This window comes from Cebus imitator, unplaced genomic scaffold (genome assembly GCF_001604975.1).
Source record: "Cebus imitator isolate Cc_AM_T3 unplaced genomic scaffold, Cebus_imitator-1.0 Scaffold220, whole genome shotgun sequence".
Classification (NCBI taxonomy): Eukaryota; Metazoa; Chordata; class Mammalia; order Primates; family Cebidae; genus Cebus; species Cebus imitator.
The window spans coordinates 2,987,712-3,011,086 of NW_016107535.1; the positions used below are offsets into that span (position 1 = coordinate 2,987,712).

The 23,375-nt window shown below is 35.8% G+C and overlaps 1 protein-coding gene across 1 annotated transcript in view; it reads right to left on the minus strand.

The window, feature by feature from the left end:
• P3H2 (prolyl 3-hydroxylase 2) overlaps positions 1 to 23,375 on the minus strand; it is a 166,381-nt gene that overhangs the window by 20,265 nt on the left and 122,741 nt on the right. Inside the window, exons 2-8 of the mRNA XM_017549601.2 lie at positions 15,431 to 15,583; positions 14,226 to 14,415; positions 9,334 to 9,465; positions 7,972 to 8,114; positions 7,559 to 7,648; positions 5,718 to 5,758; positions 4,409 to 4,503 (exon numbers count right to left, since the gene is read on the minus strand). Coding sequence (XP_017405090.1) covers positions 4,409 to 4,503; positions 5,718 to 5,758; positions 7,559 to 7,648; positions 7,972 to 8,114; positions 9,334 to 9,465; positions 14,226 to 14,415; positions 15,431 to 15,583 — 844 coding nt within the window. The remainder of the gene's footprint in view (positions 1 to 4,408; positions 4,504 to 5,717; positions 5,759 to 7,558; positions 7,649 to 7,971; positions 8,115 to 9,333; positions 9,466 to 14,225; positions 14,416 to 15,430; positions 15,584 to 23,375) is intronic.

Below are 23,375 nucleotides of genomic sequence, written 5' to 3' on the forward strand. Positions count from 1 at the left end.
TTCCTGAGACAGAATCTCACTTTGTTGCCCAGCCTGGAGTTCAGTGGTAAGATCTTGGCTCACTGTGATCTCTGCCTCCCAGTTCAAGTGATTCCCCTGCGTCAGCCTTCCGAATAGCTGGGATTACAGGTCCGTGCCACCATGCCTGGCTAATTTTTTATATTTTAGTAGAGATGGGGTTTCACCATGTTGGCCAGGATGGTCTCAATCTCCTGACCTCATGGTCCACCCACCTTGGCCTCCCCAAATACTGGGATTATAGGTACGAGCCACTGCGTCCGGCCTACAGTCCTAAATATTTGAATCTTGACTTCCGGGAGAATATTCATTAGAAATTGACCTTTCATGTAGCTAACATAATTACTAATATTACTAAGTATAAAATTTTACAGCTATTTCCTACACGTACATTTAACAAAAACAACCAATTATACCCATCCACTAACCAAAAGGAAAAAGAAGATAAAAGAAACTCCACCATTCAACAGGCAAGTCAACCAGTCTACACATGACTAGTAGCACACCAGACACGGGAAAACATTAAAATAAAAATAAAAATCTAGTCCAATAAATTGTGGTTTCTGGGGCCTGATTTGATGGCTTCAGCCAATTCTTAACCACAGCCCAAGAAGATTTAGTCAAACAACTTAATTCTTCTCTCATTCATAAACTATGTGCCTGGATCTGATTCTCCGGTTGCAGCAAGAAAGGATCACCTAAGAAAGTACTCCTTTGTACTCACTGTCTGACTCATGGCAAGAAGAATCACTTTATCAGAAATCCCACAGTGTCACACAAAGCATGATGGGGTGGGCAGGCTAACAAGCTCTTATATGAGTACAGCCTTTTACAAAAAAAATTTTAAAAAAGACCGGGTGTATTGGCTCACACCTGTAATCCTAGCACTTTGGGAGGCTGAGGTGGGCAGATTGCCTGAGCTCAGGAGTTCAAGACCAGCCTGGACAATATGGTAAAATCCCATCTCTACTAAAATTCAAAAAAATTGGCCGAGTTCAGTGGTATGTGCCTGTAGTCCCAGCTACTCCTGAGGCTGAGGCAGGAGAACTGCTTGAACCCAGCAGTAAGAGGTTGCAGTGAGCAGAAACAGCACCATGCATTCCAGCCTGGGCAACAGAGTGAGACTCTGTCTCCAAAAAAAAAAAAAAAATGCTTTTCATGTTCACTATATTAAAACAGCTACTATCCTTTTACAGATAAAAAAACATAGGGCCCAGAGAAATTGAGTCACTAGATCTTCATCACTGGAGAACATCAGACTAAGATAATTCCAGAAACTAAGCCTCCTGATTCCAATTTTATTCAACATTGTTTCTACTAACCCTTTACTGACTCTGGAATCATATCCAGCATCACATTTAAAAATCTGGTGGGTTGGCTGGGCACAGTGGCTCACACCTGCACTCCCAGCACTTTGGGAGCCCAAGGCGGGTGGATCACCTGAGGTCAGTAGTTTGAGACCAGCCTGACCAACACAGTGAAACCCCATCTCTACTTAAAAAAAAAAAAAAAAAATAGCCAGTCGTGGTGGTATGCACTTGTAATCCCAGCTACTTGGGAGGCTGAGACAGGAAAGTCACTTGAACTCAGGAGGGGGAGGTTGCAGTGAGCTGAGATTGCGCCATTGCACTCCAGCCTGTGTGACAGAGTAAGATTCTGTCTTAAAAAAAAAAAATCTGGTGGGTGAAAGGAGAATGAACAAGTGACAAAAATGTTTTTAAGTAAGTTGCCATATTATGCATGTTTCATGGACTGAAGCCACTGTGAGATGTAAGTAGCTCTGGGTCACCCCATCTTAATGATTAGGAGCTGTCCAGTAGGGATAATACTAAATACTAAATACTGTTAGGCATTCAGGGTAGATGACAATCTCTTTGGGGAAGATGAGAACAGCTGAAGTATACTTTATTCTGCAACGCATGCCCTGACATCACCCTTTAGTCAGATTAAGACAGGAAAGCGTTTTCTGGTTGAGAACTTTGTCTCTGTCTCCCACTGTTCTTCATATATATCCTAATTAGGTAACCAATGACTGGACAATAGGCTTTTTCGTTGTTATATAATAAGAAATATATTAATAAGAAATATATTGGCATTCATCCCTTGTTTCTGGCATAGAGCTCCTAAACCCCTTGGAATTTCCCAAGAGATAAGAGCGTCCTCTTACGTATAATGAGACCTTTTTAATCACTGTTAAGTTTATGCCGATGAGGTGACTTAGGGTAGGGCCCCTACAAAGACTCAGAATGGGGCTGGTCACCAGAAAGACCAAGTGATTAGGGAAATTAAACTTTTAGCTCCACCCACAGACCTCTGGGAAAGGAGTCGGGGGCATGCAGATTAAGCTCTATAAAAACTCTTGAACAACAAGATTTGATGGGCTTCTAGGTGGCCGAGCACGTGGAGATGCTGGGAGGGTGGTAGGGTGGTTTGCCCATGGACATTATAGAAGATCCTCCTCCCATCCCCCCATACCTCGCCCTATGTACCTCTTCATTTAGCTGTTCATCTGTATCCTTTATAATAAACCAGTAAACACGACTATTTCCCTGAGTTCTGTGAGATGCTCTAGCAAGTTAACCTAACCCAAAGTCAGGATCATGGGAACACTGGTTTGTAGCTGGTCCATGAGGGGTTGGCCAGAAGTAACAACTTATACTTGCAGTTGGCATCTGAAATGGGGGCAGTCTTGTGGGCTGAGCCCTTAACCTGTGGGATCTGACACTATTTCCAGAGAGACAGTGTCAGAACTGAATTGGATTATTTGACATTCAGTTGCTATCCACTGGGGAATTACTGGTGTGTGTAAGAAAAAGCTCACACACATCTGGCCACAGAAGTATTCTGTATTGAATATGAAAGTACAGTATGTAAAAATGTTTTTTTTTTCCTTCAAGCCAGTTGGTTCCCAGAAAACATTCCATCCTAAAATCCACTAGCCACTTCAACCTAGACAATTCTGCAGAAATGGTCGATTTGGGTAGCCCAATCAATCATGATCATTCTCCATCACATGTAGTTTTCTGTTCTGCTCTTCTATTAACCTTCTAATCAGTTGCTGAACACCAGATTCCCTGGTAGCTAGGAAAAGAAAAATGCTTTGAAATTTGGCAACTGTCCTGGAGTTTCCCAAGCATTTACAGCAATGTGCTGGCTTATTGGCATGAACTTCCTGGGTGATTTCTCAGCTTAAAAAGCAACATGAACTCTGGCTGACCATGAAGCTCTCTGGCATTTGTAAAACAGCTTGGCCTTTGTGGCTACAAACTGAGGTCCAGGTCAGATTAGATGAGCATATTATCCTGTTTACTGCTTCAAGCTGACTTGGAAGCTAAGGAAGGAAAGGGATGGGAAATGTGAGAGCTGTAGGGAGCCAGAATTTCTCAAATCAGAAGAATGTGCTGACGAGGTCTCCTGGGGAAAAGTACTGTACTTCTTCCCAATGCAGCATTTTGAAAGCCTCTTCTTATCGTGCAATTATTCAATCCATAGGTGACACAATTTTGGTATCTATACCATTCTGTGCTTCATGCAGCAGATAAAGAAATGGGATTTGGGTCAAATGCCTGTTCAACCTGTTCTGGGCTATGAGACTTTAAAGAAGTCACTAAATCTTCCCACATGAGATGCTGTTAGTATTAAAATAGTGTGCCAAAAATAAATTGTGTGCAAATTTGCCAGGAAATCATAAAACATATAGAGATAATAATTGTTAAGAATTACTCCTGCTGTTAGTATTATTATTGCTAATAGATTTTATTAATATAACAATGCTTGGCTCTATGTAGAAACTATTTTTTGGCAACATTCCACCCATGTCTCCACTAATTTTGATCTTACCTAAGTAGGTATATAATGTTCTGCTTGCTTCATCTCTGTGCCTTTGCTCCACTTCTTTTAACCGCTAGAATGGTTCCCTCTACATTCATGCATCCTACTAAGTTCTGCTTTCTCTAAAGGCCCTGCTCAGATCTATGTGCTTCAAGCATCTAAGATTAACTAACCTAATATACCATGGGGCCTGCCTCCTCTCCAAGTTCCTCTGAACCCACAGTACCTGGCACTCACTAACACTGTAACAGAAGTAAGCCATAGGAAATTGCTAAGCCTCTGGTATTCTGAGAATGGTGATGACCATGCAAGATTCTTATGGGAAACAGACAAGGGAGTAAATTTGGAGGCAATTTTTTTTTAAACCTATGGTAATAATATACAAATCTAACACATTCTTGTACTTAAGTCTTGCTTTCAGGCTATTAGGGAGTATAATAGCTTAGTCCTTTTGTTACTTTCTAAAGGAAGTGGGTTCTTCCTTGATCTGGATAAGAACTGGTCAAGCCCCAAATTCCCCTTCCCCTCCTTTATAGAGTAAAAATGTACAGCTACTTACCTTCTCTTAGGTCTCGATCTATCTTGGGTGATAACTTTTTTCCCATTGACAATCCATGAGCTTCTGCTCCCTCTATGTTCACTCCTGAAGGGACCCTGCCCAATCAAAAAATTTTAAATGGAAATTCGTTATTGAATAGCGACATTCAAAGGCAAAGAATACTTTACCCAGGTAGTCTATAATTCTATATTGTATATTTTGTTGTACACAAGTTCACCTGTCTTTTAAAGTCAAATTAAATGTCCCTGCCTCTTTGAAGTTCTCTATTTCCTCAGTGAGTTTGCTTTATTTCACGCCTCTAATTCTTCTTAGCAATCTTTATTACAATTACGTAACTGTATTCATAACTTAACCTCCTTCAGATTAGACTCTAATCTCAACAGAATAGGAAAATAATTATCATGTGCATCTTTATAATGCTCAGAGTATCCAATGGGGCCTGGAACATGGAGTGCATTATTGAACAATTGTTGAATTGAATTATGTCATAATGTAGAAGTTCAAATGTAGTCAAAATAATGATTGTTTTGAGAAAGAAGGCACAGGTTTGTCATTTCCAAACATGCAAGTGATAGCAGGCCGTCCTTTATAAATGTAAAAATCAGACAAATCCAAATGTGTATATACATTCTGGGATCTTTTGCAATAATGTTACACCACCCAAGTGTTGAGTCCTTGAAGTCTAGTGAAAGATTTCAAGATTCTAAATAAGATCTGGATCTGCCCTTCCCTTGTGATGGGACTCTAAGCAAGTTGCTTGCCTTGTCAGGGCCTTAGTTTCCCAATTTGAAAATGAATAAGCTGGACCATGTGATCTCAAGCAGTTATTTCTAATCTTCTGAGTTTCAGTTCTTTAAAAGATGTAAATCGACTTTCGTCATTTTAAACAATGAGCTTTCATGATTTCTGATTCAGTTAGTGACACTTAATATTTTAGCTTGCAGTATAACATGCTGAACTTCATCATTTCAAGTAAATACGGTAAAGGAATTCATCCTCAAAAAAAGTTACATAGTTATTTCTGTTAATAAATCAAAAGTAGCCAACCTTCTTAGATTTGGAATCATGCCCTTTTTTCTTTTTTCTAGGAGAAAACATGAGACCCAGAAAACAGAAGATATATTGCCTAAGGTTACACAAAAGTGTCAAGAAGACCTGGGACCTGGATGCAGAGCTCCTAATTCACAGCTTAGAATTATTTTATTATATCTTTTTGCCTATTTCAGAGAGCTGCATTTCTCTATGTTAGGTTATGACACTAAGTATTTCTCCTTATATAAAGCCCAGTTTGCGTTCTGAATGGACTTACCAATTCTCATCCTGTCGTCCTCCGTATCTGATCCAATAATTCTGTTTTGAATTGAGTAAAAAAAATGCAGTAATTTTGTCACTAAAACATTACTTACATAATTAAAGTAAATAAAATATGTACTAAATATTCAAAAGACCTATAATTTAGGAAACTTGCATGTTATGTAAAGATACAATATATTTTTATTTTAAAGATTAATGATAAGGAAAGCTAAAGTTAGTGGAGACTTGGCAAGGACAAAATGAAGAACAAATAGATTTTTTAAATAGTACGGAATTAGCCTGGATATACATCCTTTTGTCCAAGAAAGTGACTTAAAATTTGGTGGCAGAAAAACATTTGAAAGATCATTCAGTTCAACTTCTTTAAGTTTTCTGAATAAAACAAACAAAATCCAGCTTAAATAATCATCTGCATAGGATCATGAAATTAGTAAATAACATATACAAAGGTATCTTGGGTACTGTAAGTTTTAAAGAATAAGTAAGACCAGATATAAATATCAATATATTAGGAGGTATTATATTGGAAGTAGTACATTAAAATTAACCCATTTTTAAAAATGTGCCTATAAAAACATGACATAATTAAGAAAGAAAGGAAAAAAGGTTGCAAATTGGATATATTATAAATAATTTTAAAAACATATTAACTTGTATATCATTTGAAGAGCTTACATAGCAACCAATGGATAAATGAATAAAACCCATGCCCAGGTAATTAAAACAAGAGGAAAAATAGTTAACATGTGAAAGGTTTATTCTTTCTGGTCATCAAAGAATTGCAAGTTAAAACAAAATTATGTATTATTTTACATATATGAATAAAAAAAGTAATTTTAAAATGTTATTTCTTATTGTTGATAAATTTGTGGTAAAATGGCACTTTTATGCATTACTAGGATTCAAATGCCTGTTTAACCTGTTATGAGCTATGAGACTTTAGAGTAGTTGCTAAATCTTCCCACATGAGATGCTGTTAATATTAAAACAGTATTCTCTTAGAATTATTTATTCTCTTAAAATTAATAATAAATGATTTTTAAGATAATTCTCTTAGAAAAACAATTTAGTTTCAAGAAATTTAAAATAATTAGCAGAATAATTCCACTCAGGAATTTATTTTAAGAACATAGTTCAATAGAGAAAAAAATGCAAAAGCATTACATATAATTTTAAAATCAGAGATAATTCAAATGTTCAGAAGAAGAGTTCATTTACTTATTGTATATCAATCTAAAATTCCAAATTCTACCTACTTTTTAGATACTAAAATATATCTAAAAATACTTTTTAAAGCTATACAAATATAGAAATTTCTTATGATATCTTCTTAAATACAAATCTCTTTATACCATAGTATATGTTTCTGCAAAGGTATGTGTTCATTTAAACAATGATTAGAAGAAAACATGGAAAAGTGGGGTGAAGTCAGTATGACGGATGGTAGGATTGTGACTGATGATGTTCTTTTTGAAGTCTCTTTAATGTTTAGGTAATATACAAGCATTAAAAAAAAAATTAAAAATACCACATCCACAATTTAGGAAAATAAAACACTCCCAGAGGAAAATGAGTCATACACAAAATGCTTCTACCCAATAGATTTGCTTTCAACTTTGGATCTCATTAATGTGGAAAGACTGATGTGGAAATCTACCAGTCTTTTAAAGTTCATCACGTATATTGAGTAAACATCCCCCATCTCCAATTTTTACCAAGGAAGGCATTCGAATCTTAGCTTTTTGAGGTAAATGGTATACATGGGGGTGGTAATAAAAACATAAAACGAATTCCATGGAATCATTATTTTAATAAACATTTCCTCTTTCCTCTTACCGGTTCAGTGTATGAAAATCCCAGACCTTCTGCAGCTGATTTTATCAGCTCAGATTCCAGCTTATGACGTTTCACAAACATTGTTAAATCCTAGTCAAAAAGAAGTAAAGAAAGACATTTTTCATTTAAATAACAGATAAGAGATATGATAAATGTTCAGATGGACATATTTTCATTAGTCACAAATGAGCTGACAGAAATATTCAGAGCTGCAAAACATGTCCCCGTCTCAACATGCTTTCACACGCTAGCATGCGTGAGAAAAAATGTGCTTCTGGCATAAGTTTGAAAGAACTGAGTTCTAGAACTTTTGCTAAATTGTTAGATATCTTTAAGACCAGTGTTATATTTTTATCACCTCCCCTCAGAACGTGTGCAGAATCAAGAGTTTCTTCTCAAAACATTGGTCTCACCTCCCTCGCCTCAATGGATGCGGGGTCAATGCTATCATCCAACAGACTCTCATAGTAGTCCACATTGTCTAGGACATCCTCATCATCTGGGTGGCACAAAAGATAGGCTTTGGCACACTCCAGGGCTTTCACATATTCACCAACTGAAAGAAAAAGGAGCTGCAGCATTAGCGTCAGCCTAGGTCTGTCCAAAGAATTTTAAAGGGAGACCATCAACATGTCTACAGAGGTCAGCATTAAACATTAATCGGAGGGAAGATAAATTGAGGCTGAGCAGAGAAAGCAGAAGCAGTCACAGATAAAAGGAAGGACATGATTTCAGGTATTCAAAAGTTACTGCCTTTGCTCTGCTTTGGTGCTCGTTGTTTTGTGCAAATTATCAAAATTCTACCCGAAGAGGTTGACAACTTTTATTATTCAACACGGATAAACAGCAGAAGTGTATGAGTTAATTCTGATTTTTGTACTGAGTTTGGATTAAGTAAACATCCTGAAGATGACCTTTGCAACAGTAAGGTACCATTTTGTACATAATGTATGAGTAATATAAGTGCTTTTAAAATGTTATTTTTCATTGCTGCAGTTTGTGGTAAACTGGTGGTTTAATGCAAAGTTCTTCATAAAGTCCCAGATGCTCTGAAGGAAGCCCCTCAAATCCCTCACTATACAATTATGGTAAATCCAACAGTAGCAAACTACTAAAAGGAACTAACAAGGATGTTTCCAATATAAACTTTTCATTTAGAAATATTTAGTTATTAAAAGAGAAATTTTAAAAGTCTGTATGCTTTGCTTTCAAATAAGTCACAACACTGAAATTCTAATGGAGATTTACAATACATGTATGTGTGTATGTATATATATATATGTGTGCGTGTATGTATGTGTGTAGAAATACATATACATACATATTATATACACTCTGAGATGACTCTGATTTTTAAAAAGAATGATAAAAATTAAGCAACTCTCATCTCCTTTGATTCACTGTTTATGACTTGAGCATGTGATTCATTCTGTGCCATCAACACCAGGTTAATAAATAATGTTTTGTTCTGGGGAACAAGATTTTGCAAAATACCTTTTAAACTGAGTTTAAAAATCAAGTCTAAAAAATCATGCCAGATGTCATTCTAGTATAATTTTCAGTAAATTATCACAGCATTAAATTTTGTACTTTGCCCATTGGTGATTTCCCCTTCTGCTCTTCTTGTTCTGCAGCTCAGGAGGGAAGAAATGCATAAATTCCCATTGCTTTGATAATAAACTGAAGAAGGCAGAGCACTAAATTACAAAAATGTGATGACTGTAATGATGAACCACAACCCCCCGAGAAGTATTCATGGATGATCCACGCTTTACCTCGATAGTAGGCAAATTGTAGGTAATCATAGTGCAGAGGAAGAAAGTTCTCGATGGGTGAGAGGCGGCCAGGGCGGGTGGCAACCTCCCTCACACATTCATGCTGACAGACAAGCACCTGCATGTAGTGATCTGGAAGACAAGAGCCAATACATGTGTCCCTTCAGTCTACTGAGTGCCCAAACGTCAACGTCACAGCCACAGTGACACAGGGCATTCCTCGCCTCACCACACTCTGAGAGCAAAATCATTCTAATCCTCACTTCCTCACTGTAGAACCTTTCTACAAAAAAAGTAGGTGATTGCCAAGGTCTCCTGGTCGGTGATCACTAGAACGGCAGGAGATTCCAAATCCTCTAGCTCACAATCTGTTCTCTACACCTCACTCTTCCCTTCCCATATACATTTTTAATACCCCACAGTCCACTTGACCCCACCTACACCCCAGCTGAATGTCAGTTTCATATTTAACAATTTTGGGGCCTCTCTTTGGATAGCTTAGATGGCTTGAAGTGCCCTGGAATCAGGAATGGAAGTTCAGATGTTAGTAAATGTTAAGGAACAGTTCAGAAAAAGAAACCACATTGGACGTGAAAAATTCAGACTGAGAAGTGATGCAAAAATGCTCTTTTTCTTTGTTAACATTTTCAATCCAAATTGTCCTAAAGGACAAATAAAAACTCTTTTTTTTACACCTACTGGTCAGAAACCTATTCTGCCCAGTTATAAATTAGTCTATCCCCTAGACATTGTATATTCTAATACTAAGAACATTGTATATTCTTTACCAGAGACTGGTAAAACAAGAAGAAGGATGAAAACTAAAGAAATTTAAAGGAGCATTTTATTTCCTCTTTCTCTTCTGTCTCCTTTCTATTGTTCCCGTTCTTCTTGCTTGAGAGTCCTGAAGTGTTGGGGTTTTCATGCCCCCTTTGGCTCTGGACTCTATCTTATCAAAACCTGAGGTGAGGAAACACAAGTGGTGAATGTCCCCGAGAAGAAAACGCCTCCTGCATTTTACCTCGACTGATTTTTACAAAGAAGATGATGGACTTTTCCAGGAAGAATGGTTCATTCATGCTGTGCTGAGTGGGTTCTTTTGAGGATGATAATAAAATCATTTGATCTCATAGCTGCACTATTTAATTTATCGCAACTGCCTTTTTTTAAAAAAAAGGTTCTCTATTTAGTCTGCGTTTGGCTTGGATCTTGATGATTTTGCAGAGGGACCCCAAAACACAACAGGAAGGAAATGTGCATTTTCTGGTGTGGGGGAAAATGTGCCAGTTTTGCATAACTTGGCTAACTGAATCATTTGTAGCACAGTTAACAGGATCCCTAAAGCCCATTGGTTATTAACCCCAGTCAGGGGATGTGAAGGAAGAGCGAGTTCTATTTATTTGATTAGCATGTTAGAAATAAATAACTAGCTGTTTTATTTCTTAAGAAAACAAAAACAACCTTCAACTGTTTTCTCCTACCATTTGCATTTCTATTTACCTTCTAATACACACTCCATTTAATCCCAAGTGACAAGCAAAAGGTAAAGGCAAAAGACACCCATAGAGAGCTCAAAATCTGAATGAAAATATTTTTCAAAGCAATATAAATAGCAGCAAAATAGGAGCGACAGAAAGATAGCCTTTAGGTTTCATAGCAGGGCTAGTAATAAAAAACTGCATTCAGAAGCCATTTGTACTTTTCCCCAACTGTTAATGTCTAACTCTAAAATTCAAATATTCTGACATTTTAATACATTTGCTATTTAAAAACCCAGTGTCATTCCTAATTTAGGACAATTTTGAACCGGAGAACAATTTACATAGCGAGAGCTGTCATATTACCTTTATTAGGTGCATCCCTTGCCTCCTTTCTATCTTCAAAGACATTGTGCAATTAATATGTTTTTAATAAGTTTGAGTCTTAAAAATTAAAGAACCTGGATTATGAGATCTCTACTCTTTTCCAGTATCCAACATGCTGTGGTGACCTTCAGCAAATCACTAAATGCTCATCTGTGGGAAACCATCAGTCAATTTTCCTAAACCAGACCTAGGACATGGGTCAAAACTGTTCAGTGGCCATTGGTGGAAGCAGGTGCAGAGGCCAATGTGGGGGTGAAGCAGGATGCATACCCCCCACAACCACAAGATAGTTAGCTATAATGAAGGAAGAATCTGCCATTCTCAAATAAAAGATCAAGTGTAGGGAAACAACAATTAAAATGTGAAACACATATAAAACTGACATTCCAAAAATTTAGGCAACTGGATCTTGCAGGGATCCAAAAAAACAAAACTTTCAAGAAAATATCCTCTATAACTGAGATTGTTGTATTGAATTTAGATGAACTGAGTTGATTTCCGGTAACTGTGTATGTCACAAATAGGTCATTTGACGTATTAATTTTCATTCTACTTCCTAGTCTAAATTTTGATAGCTACACCCCAATTGTCTCTATAAGAAACCTTAACAATTTATGACCTTCATTCTCATCAACATGGAGTATTTAACCCTTTTGATCCCTGCTATGCTATTGATGAACATATCATCTCATTCATTCATTCATCCATCAACCCATTCATTTAACCAGTATTTATTTACTAAGTATCTACTATTTGCCAGTCACTCTTCTTAGGCCCTGAAGATTAAGCACTAAATACGACAAAACTTTAGCCAAGAGATAGGAGAAAACAACATTTTGAAAATCTGCAAATAGAAATATACATGGCATATTTAAGGAATCAAAAAGAGAGAGTGTGACAGGGAGAGAATGAAATGAATGAAATGGATGAAAACATACACAAGGGCCCAATCATGAAAGTTCTTATTAAAGAATTAGGTTTTGTAAGCCATTGGGGTGTTTAAACCAGGTCTGTGAGCAGAATTTTGTTTTTTAGAGACTGCTCGGTCTGCAACCAGAGCAAAACCAGAACAGGATATGAAGAGCGGCAAGGAGCTAGTCACAGTTGCCTTGAGCCAGGGTCATAGAAAGGGTTGGACAGAGTTAGGAAGTGTTAAGTGCAATTAGGAGGTAGCATCTATCCATGTTTGGTAATGAATAATATGGGAATAGGAACTAAGGAAGATGTTGGATTGAAAGAAAACTTCTTGGAATTTGGTTTGAGCTATTAGGTGAGAAGTGCTTTTTCGGAAGACCAAAAGCATTGGAAGTTGGGGAGAGCAAACTGATTTAATTAACTATCATTTTAGTAAGTAAATGAAGTTGAACATTGCTTTTCATATATGGGTAACTCAGGAAGAAGAAATGTGTCCTCAAAAAATATTTGTGAAAAATTTATTATTGAATAAATATCCTTTGCCTACTTTTCAATTATGTAGATTTTAAAAACATAGATTCTAGAGTCAGAAAAGTCCAAATATGAGTTCCAGCTTCACTCTAATCACGTCACTAATCTTTTTCAGATAAATATTTCTCATCTACAAAAGGGTGAGGAGAGTAAGTAACAATAGTATCTATAAGAGTTGCATGGCCGGGCGCGGTGGCTCAAACCTGTAATCCCAGCACTTTGGGAGGCCGAGGCGGGTGGATCACGAGGTCAAGAGATTGAGACCATCCTGGTCAACATGGTGAAACCCCGTCTCTACTAAAAATACAAAAAATCAGCTGGGCATGGTGGTGCGTGCCTGTAATCCCAGCTACTCAGGAGGCTGAGGCAGGAGAATTGCCTGAACCCAGGAGGCGGAGGTTGCGGTGAGCCGAGATTGCGCCATTGCACTCCAGCCTGGGTAACATGAGTGAAACTCCGTCTAAAAAAAAAAAAGAGTTGCCTAAAGCATTAAAAAGAGATAAAAATATGTGAAGTGCTTTGTATGTTACAATTGCTACATATGTATTGGTTATTATTACTACTGTTAATAAGTAAATCCTATGAACAATAATAATTTACTTTTTTTGAATTATGAATTAAAATTCTATGAATTTTTTGATGTATTGAAAAATTCATTTTGATGAATTCACTCTCTTTAAATATGAAAGATATTAACACTTTGCCTATAAAATATTTTGCAATACTTTCTATGTGTGATTTGTAGATCAGCTTGGTTTATTGTACAAATTTATATTTATAAATCTTAGGTAAAGTTTACCTTGTTCTTTATTTTTCTTGTCTTTTGTCATGCTTTGAAGAGCTTTTCTTCTCCTAATATTATAGAAACATTTTCCCTCACTTTCTTATAACAGTTTTATATTTTACACTAATATTGTTGTTACAAACTTATTTTTGTGTAAGGTATATAGGAGAGAACCCACTTTCCCATCATAAGCGGTTAACTAGCCAGTCTCCCAAATTATTCTATAATGTGTGTTACCTACTATTTTAAGTGCCACTTTGTCATATATTAAATTCTTATTACATAATAAAACATTTTTATAAGTAGTTGAAGACAATACAGAAGTGTTCACGCTACATTGTTTATAATAATGAAAAATTTCCATCTCTAATATTTGTCAGTAAAGGACTAGTCAATTAAATTATGATGTATTTATATAACGGAGCATTATCCAGCCATTAAATACAATAAGGTGGCTCTACATACTTACGTGAGAAGAAGTCCACAATATATTGTTAAGCATAAAATAAAACAACAAAAGTTGAAAAATAATATATATAGAGTCTTGTCCTATTTTATAAAATATGAAATAACTATACATAAATACATAAATAGATAAGCATCTGAAAAAGTTTGGGAGGAGAGTCATTAAAATTTTAACTGCATAAATTTCTCTACAGGAGATAAGATGTGATAGACACATGAGAGTCTTTTATGTTTTACAATATATTCTTCTATATTGCTGGAATAGTTTTTCACAAATTGCAAGTAGTATTTTTATAATCAAGAAACAAATAAAATGAAAACCTAAGCTTTACCTGCAATAGCTTCATACAGACCAGCCTTATACCCTAAGTACTCATATTCTTCAAATCTCTGAGGCCCCTCACATAGGGTTCGGCATTCTGTATCTTCAATGAAATATTCTCTTAAGGCTTGTTCAAAGTGCTTGATAGCCATCTCAAAGTCATCAGCCTCATAATGTTTAACTCCTGCATTGTAACTCTCCTGCAGTGAAACAGACAACAAAACAAAACAAAACATAACAAAAACTCTTACTTTCAAATACAAGTGTCTAGGCTGACTGAGGATCATTTAGGTAGGTGGAGGTACTGGATGCTTGTGCTGCGGAGGGTTTACCTTTATCAAAGGGTTGCACTGGGAGATAAAGAACAACATTCCTGGTTTCAAATACTTGTAAGTGAGAGGGATCTTACTGAGCAAATAGACTGCTATGGGATCAATTTCATTTTCTTTCTTAGTACATGCAAGACTGTATTTTTGAATTCATTTGCCTATAGGTAGGACCATGTAATAAGTTCAGGTAAATAGATGTGGGTGGAAGTGTCATCCACTTTTAGGTGTTGCCTGTGTGTGTGTGTGTGTGTGTGTGTGTGTGTGTGTGTGTGTGTGTTTTAATAGTCTCTAAAATCTTTCCTTATTTTTTTCTGCAATAATTTTGGAGTCTACATGTTGAGAATGGTGATATCAAAAATTGAAAATAAAAACACTTTCAACATGTGATTTCAAGTAATGTTTAGTCTACACAAAGAATTACATCGCTTTATAAAACCCCAGTTTGAAAAGTATAGGTACAATGGGCAAACCACTAGACTGGGAGCTGGAAAATCATAGTGTAATCCTGAACAATTCACACTGGCCTCACCTCTAGGTATAAAATAAAAGTACTGGAAAGGTTCAGAGAGGATTATAGATAATTATATGACGTTCTAGTTTTTAACATATTACACTGATTTTCTAAGTTAATTTTTATTTTCCCTTAATTTTTAAGAGAAAAAAAATTAATGTTTTAGTTTTTTTTATTTCAACTTTTTAAATTTTAATTACAATTTTTTAAAAAATCTCAATTGTTTCAGGCCTGATCATTGTATCCTGAGAACCCAGAAAGTCTAAAAATGTTACTAAAATTTGAGATATTCATTCGTATAAATTTGCTTTGACTCAAATGAAACTTAGGAGCACTTAGCTCCCTCTGGTGAGGGCAGGGGTCCACAGAGCTTACCATGTGTAGTTTGGCTTCTCTGTCTACCAACTGCAATGCTTCAACACCAGCCATTGCTCTGTAATTCTCAATGTTCTGCTGCATTTCCATGTGCTCAGGGTTAGCCACGAAAAATGTGTGAGCTGCTTCCACTGCTTTTTCGAGCTGGTTAAGCTAAAGTGAAAAAAATGACCAAATGAAGGCAAATATTTCTAAATCACACTCAGAGAAATACAAAGATCAACCCAAAATCTCACAGTTTAAGAGTGAAACCAGCAGCCTAGGTTTTTTTTTTTTTTTTCTTTTTCTTTTTTTATTAGGCAATAAAAATAAAAAAAGACAAATGATATTACATCAAATTTAAAAACTTCTGCACAGCAAAGAAAGCAATCAGCTGGTGAAGATACAACCTATGGAATGGGAGAAAATACTTGTAAACTATATAGACATATCCAAAGAGGGTTGATATCTAGGATACATAAGATATTTAAGAAGCTCAAAAACTCAATAGTAAGAAAAACAGATTTAAAAATGGGCACAAGATCTGAAATGACATTCCTCAAAAGAAGATATACAATTGGACAACAGGTATGTGAAAAAATGCTCCACATCACTAATCACCAGGGAAATGCAAGTCAAACCCACAATGACATATAACTTCATTCCAGTTAGAATGGTTATTAACTAAAATATAAAAGATTACAAGTGTTGACAAGGAAGTAGAGAAAAGGGAACTCTTACACATTGTTGGTAGGAATGTAAATTAGCAAGATCATTATGAACAACAGTATGAAGTTTCCTCAAAAAATTAAAAATAGAACTACCACATGGGCCAGCAATCTCACTGCTAGGTATAGGAAATGAAGTCAGTATGTTGAAGCCATATCTGTATTTCCACATTTATTGTAGCACTATTCACAATAGCCATGACATGAAATCAAGCTAAGTGCCCACCAACAGATGAACGGATAAAGAAAATGTGGTACATATACACAGTGGAAATATTATTCATCCATAAAAATTAATGAAACCCCATCATTTGTAACAACATGGACGAACCTGGAGGATATTATGTTAAGTGAAATAAGCCAGATATTATGCTAAGTGACATAAGCCAGAAGGACGAATACCACATGATCTCACTCTTACATGGAATCTGAAACAGCTGATCAAATAGAAGTAGAGAGTAGAATGGTGATTACCAAAGCTGGGAAACGTAGCAAAGGGAGAGATGGGAAGAGGTTGGTCAAAGACTACAAAGTTACAGTTAATTAAGAAGAATAATTTCTGATGTTCTATTGCAGAGTAGGATGACAATAGTTAACAATTATATATTATATATTTCAGAATAGCTACAAGAAAGTATTTTTAATGATTTCACCAAAATAAATGATAAATGTTATAGGAGACAGATTAGCTGATTATTCTGATTTAATAATCATACAATAAATACACATATGGAAACATCACACTGTACCCATAATTATGTATACTTATTATGGGTCAATTAAAAAAAGACAAAACTTAATGGTAAATTATTTCAATGCATAAAAGATGCTAAGTACACACATAAAATCCTCTACCACACAGCTTTGAGATATTTGATTCCAAACTTGCAACTTTGATTCTCATTAATATTTGATTCTCACTAATAAAAAGGAATTTTTAACAACCACTACACAGAAACTGCAAACTGTCTCCTAAACCACCTAATACAATGATCGTCATATAATAATCACTGATACATTTTTAATAAAATGGAATTAATTTACCCCTTTTAACACTTTTTTTTTTTTTTTTTGAGACAGAGTCTCGCTCTGTCACCCAGGCTGGAATGCTATGTCATGATCTCCATTCACTGCAATCTCTGCCTCCTGGGTTCAAGCCACTCTGCTGCCTCAGACTCCCAAGTAGCTGGCATTACAGGTGCACATCACCACACTTGGCTAATTTCTGTATTTGTAGTAGAGATGGGGTTTCACCATGTTGGCCAGGATGGTATTGATCTCCTGACCTCGTGATCTGCCCACCTCACATATTTACATATGCTTTAGTATGGGGAATTTCAACAGACAGATCCATTTACATCACATCAGAAAAATAAAACTTCACATTAGTTGTCTTCTTCATGGTGGAATCCAAAACATGCTCAATCCATTTTAAAGTTTGAAGAAATGAAAACTAATCATATTGAACAATGTAAAATCACAGAATAGCATAAAAGATTCAACTGCATCTGTCTTTGACAATTTTGCCACGCAATTAATAAAAAGTAAAAGTAGTAAACTCACAAGTCCCCATCACTGCAGTCTTGTGAAATATAAAGAATCAACTCTTAACACGAAACATAAACTGCCCTGTTTTAAGACCTGACATCCTTAACTTCATCCAATAATAGTAAAGCCTTCTCTTTTTAAATGTAATTTGCATATTCTCAGCTACTGACTTTCCTTTCCATTATACCTTGCTTGAAATGAGCTCTTCCTTCCACTTTTACCCTTGTTCTCAAATCTACACACCCAGGATTATTTTGATTGTCAAAATCACTAATTTTGGATTTCATCTTTCTCAACTTTAATTTTCTCAATTTCTTACACATCAATATAGATAAATACAAATTGTATGCATCTACATAGTAATAACTATATAGGGATAAAGAATAGGTTCGAAATTGCGTGTGAATTTGCATTTATTGGCCATGTAAACCTGGAAAAAGTTGTTTAAACATTGGTGCTTTAACTTTTCCTAAAGAAAAAATGCTCAAAACAACTACATACCATCATTTACTATGTAAGATTTTGGAAGGATTCAACTACGAAATATACATGAATGTGTTCAGCAGTCACTAGAGCACTAGAAAAAAATAGCATACAATTTATAAATGATTCGTTTCAAGGATGTGAATATGCTCCCATTAACAAAAAGTAGAGTTTAGCTCTCATGAACATATAATTTAAGAGGATAATTTAAACAGGTTAGTACTAACATACTCAGATTCTATAGCACTAGACATTAAAGTTGACAGAACACAAATAAATATTTATGTTCTTAATTTTCCTACTTTTATGTTTTAGCTCAAGGTATTCCACTGACTTAGAGAACCTTTGTTCCTCTGTCATTTCTTACTGAAATATGTCATGTCTTATAAGGCCAAACTTAAATCCTGCCTTCTCTAAGAGACCCTTTCCCATCCAGGTAAGCACAGTTAGGCACCACAGGATAATCTCAACCCTGTTCCTCTATTGGTGCTTATCATTCTGTACTTTATATATGTATTAGTATATTTGCTTCTCTCATTAGAGCTTTATGTGATTATGGATCACATGATTTATTAATCTTTTTATTTTTTACCTACTTTACACATAGATTATATCTATGATATGTCTTAGAAATGAGAAAAAAATTGTAAGAAGTAAATCTTTTATACATAAGTTAGGTCTATTACATGTAAGTATGCGTCATAAATTATAAGGCAGCGGTCCCCAACCTTATTGGCACCAGGGTCCAGTTTCGTGGAAGACAATTTTTCTATGGATGGGGCACCGGGATAGTTTCAGGATTAAAGTGTTCCACCTCAGATCATCAGGCAAGATTCTCATAAGGAGCATGCAACATAGATCCCTCACATGCACACTTCAAAATAGGTTTGGCGCCTTTGTGAGAACCTAAGACCTCCACTGATCTGACAGGAGGTGAAGCTCAGGTGGTAAGGCTCACCTCCTGCTGTGCAGGCCCATTCCTAACAGGCCTGGTATTGGTCCATGGCCCAGGGATTGCGGACCCCTGCTATAAGGTACTAAAACTTTGTATGTTTAATAAAAACTTCTCTGAAATCATCATTCATATTGAGAGATTCCAATGTGGTTATCACAACGAATGTGATTCAGTAGCTCTTGAAAACAGTCAATGTTGACAAACTGGGTCCTTTTCTCAAAGTTGATGTTTTACTTATGTGGTGCCTTCCTCCTTTATAGTCCAGAATTGAACACACTAAAATCTATAAAAAAGATTCCATGACTTCAGGCTGAACCATAAAATTTCATGGCTTTTAAAAACTGGTCCTGGCTTTTAAATTATTGTGAACCAGTTTAGGAAACTAGAATTTGCTGCCAGCATCTATAAAATAAACCACTGTTTTAACAGGAAGCTTGATATCTCTGTCTTCCATTTTAGAAATTAAATACACACATCCAAAGTGGTAAGAAAAGCCCACATAAACATGTGCATGGTATATATAATGTCATATGATTGGATAGAGGCTACAAGGCTTTGTCAGTAGCAGGCTTCAGCTAAGGAAGGACCTACCCACTCCTCCAATGAAACAAACCAAGAACACACAGCATTTAAAGGCTCTAAACTGGACTTCCTTTAAGACCTAATTAAAACAAACCACAAGAGCGAGTAACTCTAATATGAGGGCAACTATGCATTAGAAAAATAAATTGTGAAATAAAGAACAATTGAGGAAAGGGGAATAGTCTGACATGAAGATGGTATTGACTTTTTAAGGGAGGCCACTGAAATGTGAGAAATACTGGTAAAAATGTCTTCAAGAAGCCTTGGGTCATTTCATCTTAAGCTGTCAAGAACTAAAGCAAACATTTCCTTTTGCCAGCCCAGAAGCATGACCATGTGGCAGTCATGCTATATGGAAAAAGAAATGAACATTGACTAAATCAACAGCCTGCTGACATTCAGAAGTTACACTGTCCTTGAACCTGTGCGTGAACGAGGCTCTTCTGACACAGAAGGAGTTTTCCATAACTGGTAATAAAGGAGGCATTGCTAAAGCACACATTGACTATTCAAAAATCTCCAGTAGCTATCCATTGACCAGAAAAGAGATTTCAGACACTCCACACCATGACATTACAGAAACAGAACTCCAGGATTTGGCTCTTGTTTTTCTGGCATCAGTTCTTCCTCTCTGCCATTATACAAACGTTTTCCAGAGAATCGGAACTTCTGTAAATTTTATAACTTCCCATCCGTCTATTGAGGAACACACACATAGGTCCAATTCTCTAGTCATGCCCCAATTCATTAGTGCACCCATTTACTTATTCAGCAAATACTTATTTTGCATCAACGCTGTATCAGGCACTAATGAGAGTATCTACATGGTCAAGATAGACAAAGTTCTGCTTTCTATAATAAATGTTGACATTCTCATGGAAGGGGACAAATCCCAAGTAAATAAATAATTAAAGTAATTTCAGATTGTGTTAAGTGCTATGAAGAAATAATCAACAAAGTTGTGAACACTGGCTGGGACTGGGGTAGAAGGAGAACTCCTTTAGATAAATTCATCATAGAAGATCTCTGCAATGTAATTTTTGAGCCAAGGCCTCAAAGTTGGGAAGCCAGGCACGAACTGAACAAGAGGAAGTGCATTCCAGGCCAAAGAAAGTCAACTGAAAGGTCCCTGAAGTGGAAAAAGCCTTGATGTGTTTTAAAAGCAACACAGAGATCAAGGAGGAAGATTTTAGAAGTTAGAGAAGGGTGGATCATTTGTATAGGCTATACAAATGATATTTGTATAGGCTAGAGTTTAAATGTAATTCTAAAAGTGCACAAGAAAACAGTGAAGAATTTTAAGGAGGGATATAATAAGATCTGATACATTTGAAAATGATAATTCAAACTTCTTTGTGGAAGATAGATCTTCCTGGCAGGCAGAAGAGCTCTGCAGTAATCAGGTCAGAGATAATGCTTTACTTTGCAAAATAAAGTAGCCCAGCCTAAGTCAGTTGCCTTTTTTTACTTTCCTTCCCTTCCCTGGCTCCACTCCCTTCTCTTCCTCTCCATGGTGCCCATCCTTGCTATAACAATGTTTCTCAATTCAGAAGGCAAACACATAGCGCAAAAGGAAACATTTTTAAAATTTCCAAACATTTTATAAGAAAAATATACAAGCTCTGCCGGACGCAGTGGCTCAAGCCTGTAATCCCAGCACTTTGGGAGGCCAAGGCGGGTAGATAACGAGGTCAAGAGATCGAGACCATCCTGGTCAACATGGTGAAACCCCGTCTCTACTAAAAATACAAAACATTAGCTGGGCATGGTGGCACGTGCCTGTAATCCCAGCTACTCAGGAGGTTGAGGCAGGAGAATTGCCTGAACCCAGGAGGCGGAGGTTGCGGTGAGCCAAGATCATGCCATTGCACTCCAGCCTGGGTAACAAGAGTGAAACTCCGTCTCCAAAAAAAAAAAAAAGAAAAATATACAAGTTCCCTATTTTCTGAATTAGGATACATAGCTCAAATAGTTTGAATATGAAATTAAGAACAGCTTGTAAGGCACATGCAACAAAGAAAAGGGGCTAATATTTCTAAAGTACATTAAAACATGGAAAGACTTCACTGTGTGCTTCTAAAATAGAATATATGGCAGCACTTTTTACTCTTCTGAAAGTTTTTTTGTACAATCAGAGTAAAATATCCAGCCTAAAATAACTAATTTACAATTATTCTCAAACATCAACATTTTCAATAAATAAATGAATTCTCTTTCTACTTTCATCACCCTAACTTTGGGAATTTATCCATTACATTTTAATGAAGTGCGATAGTTTTTGCCTTGGCTTTTTTACTGAAGTTTCACAACATAGTAACTTTAGAGATTTTTAACTCCCAAGTGACAAGCATGTAAGCTGACACTGAAGACATCCTATTTCTAAGCCACAGTACCCGTTTTTAGCTCTAGCTAGCAGCATAAGCACAACAGCTAAGGGGAAAGGAATTCGTCAAACTACAGCATGTATATCATACTAAACAACAAAAGTTCATCCTTTGATGAACCTGCAAGATGTGTGTGTGTCTGAATGTATTCATATACATATATCTATAGATGTCACAAGGCACATTTGTAGACATATCATTACTTGCTAAAAGTCTCCAAATGTATACAAATTTTTGCCAACTTAATTTTTATTCATAGACCCAAATAAATAAATAAATTTCTTACAATATGAACAACATATAAAAGTAATATTCTTAAAATTTATGAGACATTAAATTTTGAAATAAAATTTGGAAGCAGTTTGTTCAACCTACTGAATTAAACTAAATCCTGTAAATTACAGTCTTTAAATGTAAAGAATGGGCTGTTCAATGAGAATTCAGTCTTATTTTAGGAAATTCCTAAACATTTCTATATAACAGAGTCAGATTTGTGGAGTAAAATAATAGCCATATAGAAAATAACTTTGCATTTTATTTCACAATTACTGCTGATGTTAACACATTAATGTAACTTGTAAAATCCATATTTGAAATTATTTTCATAATTCAGTTATAATAATAGTTTCTCTTGACAATCTTATAAAATTAATTTTTGCATCCATTGAGAACTACCTGACATATTGTGTTGCACCTTTTGCCTTGACTACTAGGAAGCTCAGAACTATATTCACTGTCACTTACAGTAACAATATTATGCTGAGTTACTAATATGTCATACTAAAGCTGGCATATTTCACTTTTTTCTTTGAGTGTTTCTGTTTCCATTTTAAAAACTAACTATAGAAATAGTTGCTTTAGAAAGGGAATTCAGGGACATAGGAAAGGTACAATCTATTTAAAGTATATACTCCCATAATAAGGGAAATTTTTAGACATTATATCCCTTTTCTACATCTCAAGGCAGAACATTTTAAAATTTCTGGCTTTAAAGAACACATGTTAATTCATAAGTAAGGTGGTCATGCTAATGTAGCAAATGAACTTATCTTTGCATTTATGGAATGTTACTCCAAAATGTAGTCTTGATTATAAGTAAATATTTACAGTTTTCAAACTGCAATTTGGTAAGGATTAAATGGGAAATGACATTTCTAAAGAGTAGCATTTCCTCTGTGGAGTACATTGGAAAGAAAGAATATGCTTTTTTAAAGGGCTTTCTTTTGCCAAACTGCTCATGCTCTTTCCCTCAATTACTTATGATCCTGATTCTGATTATTAATAGA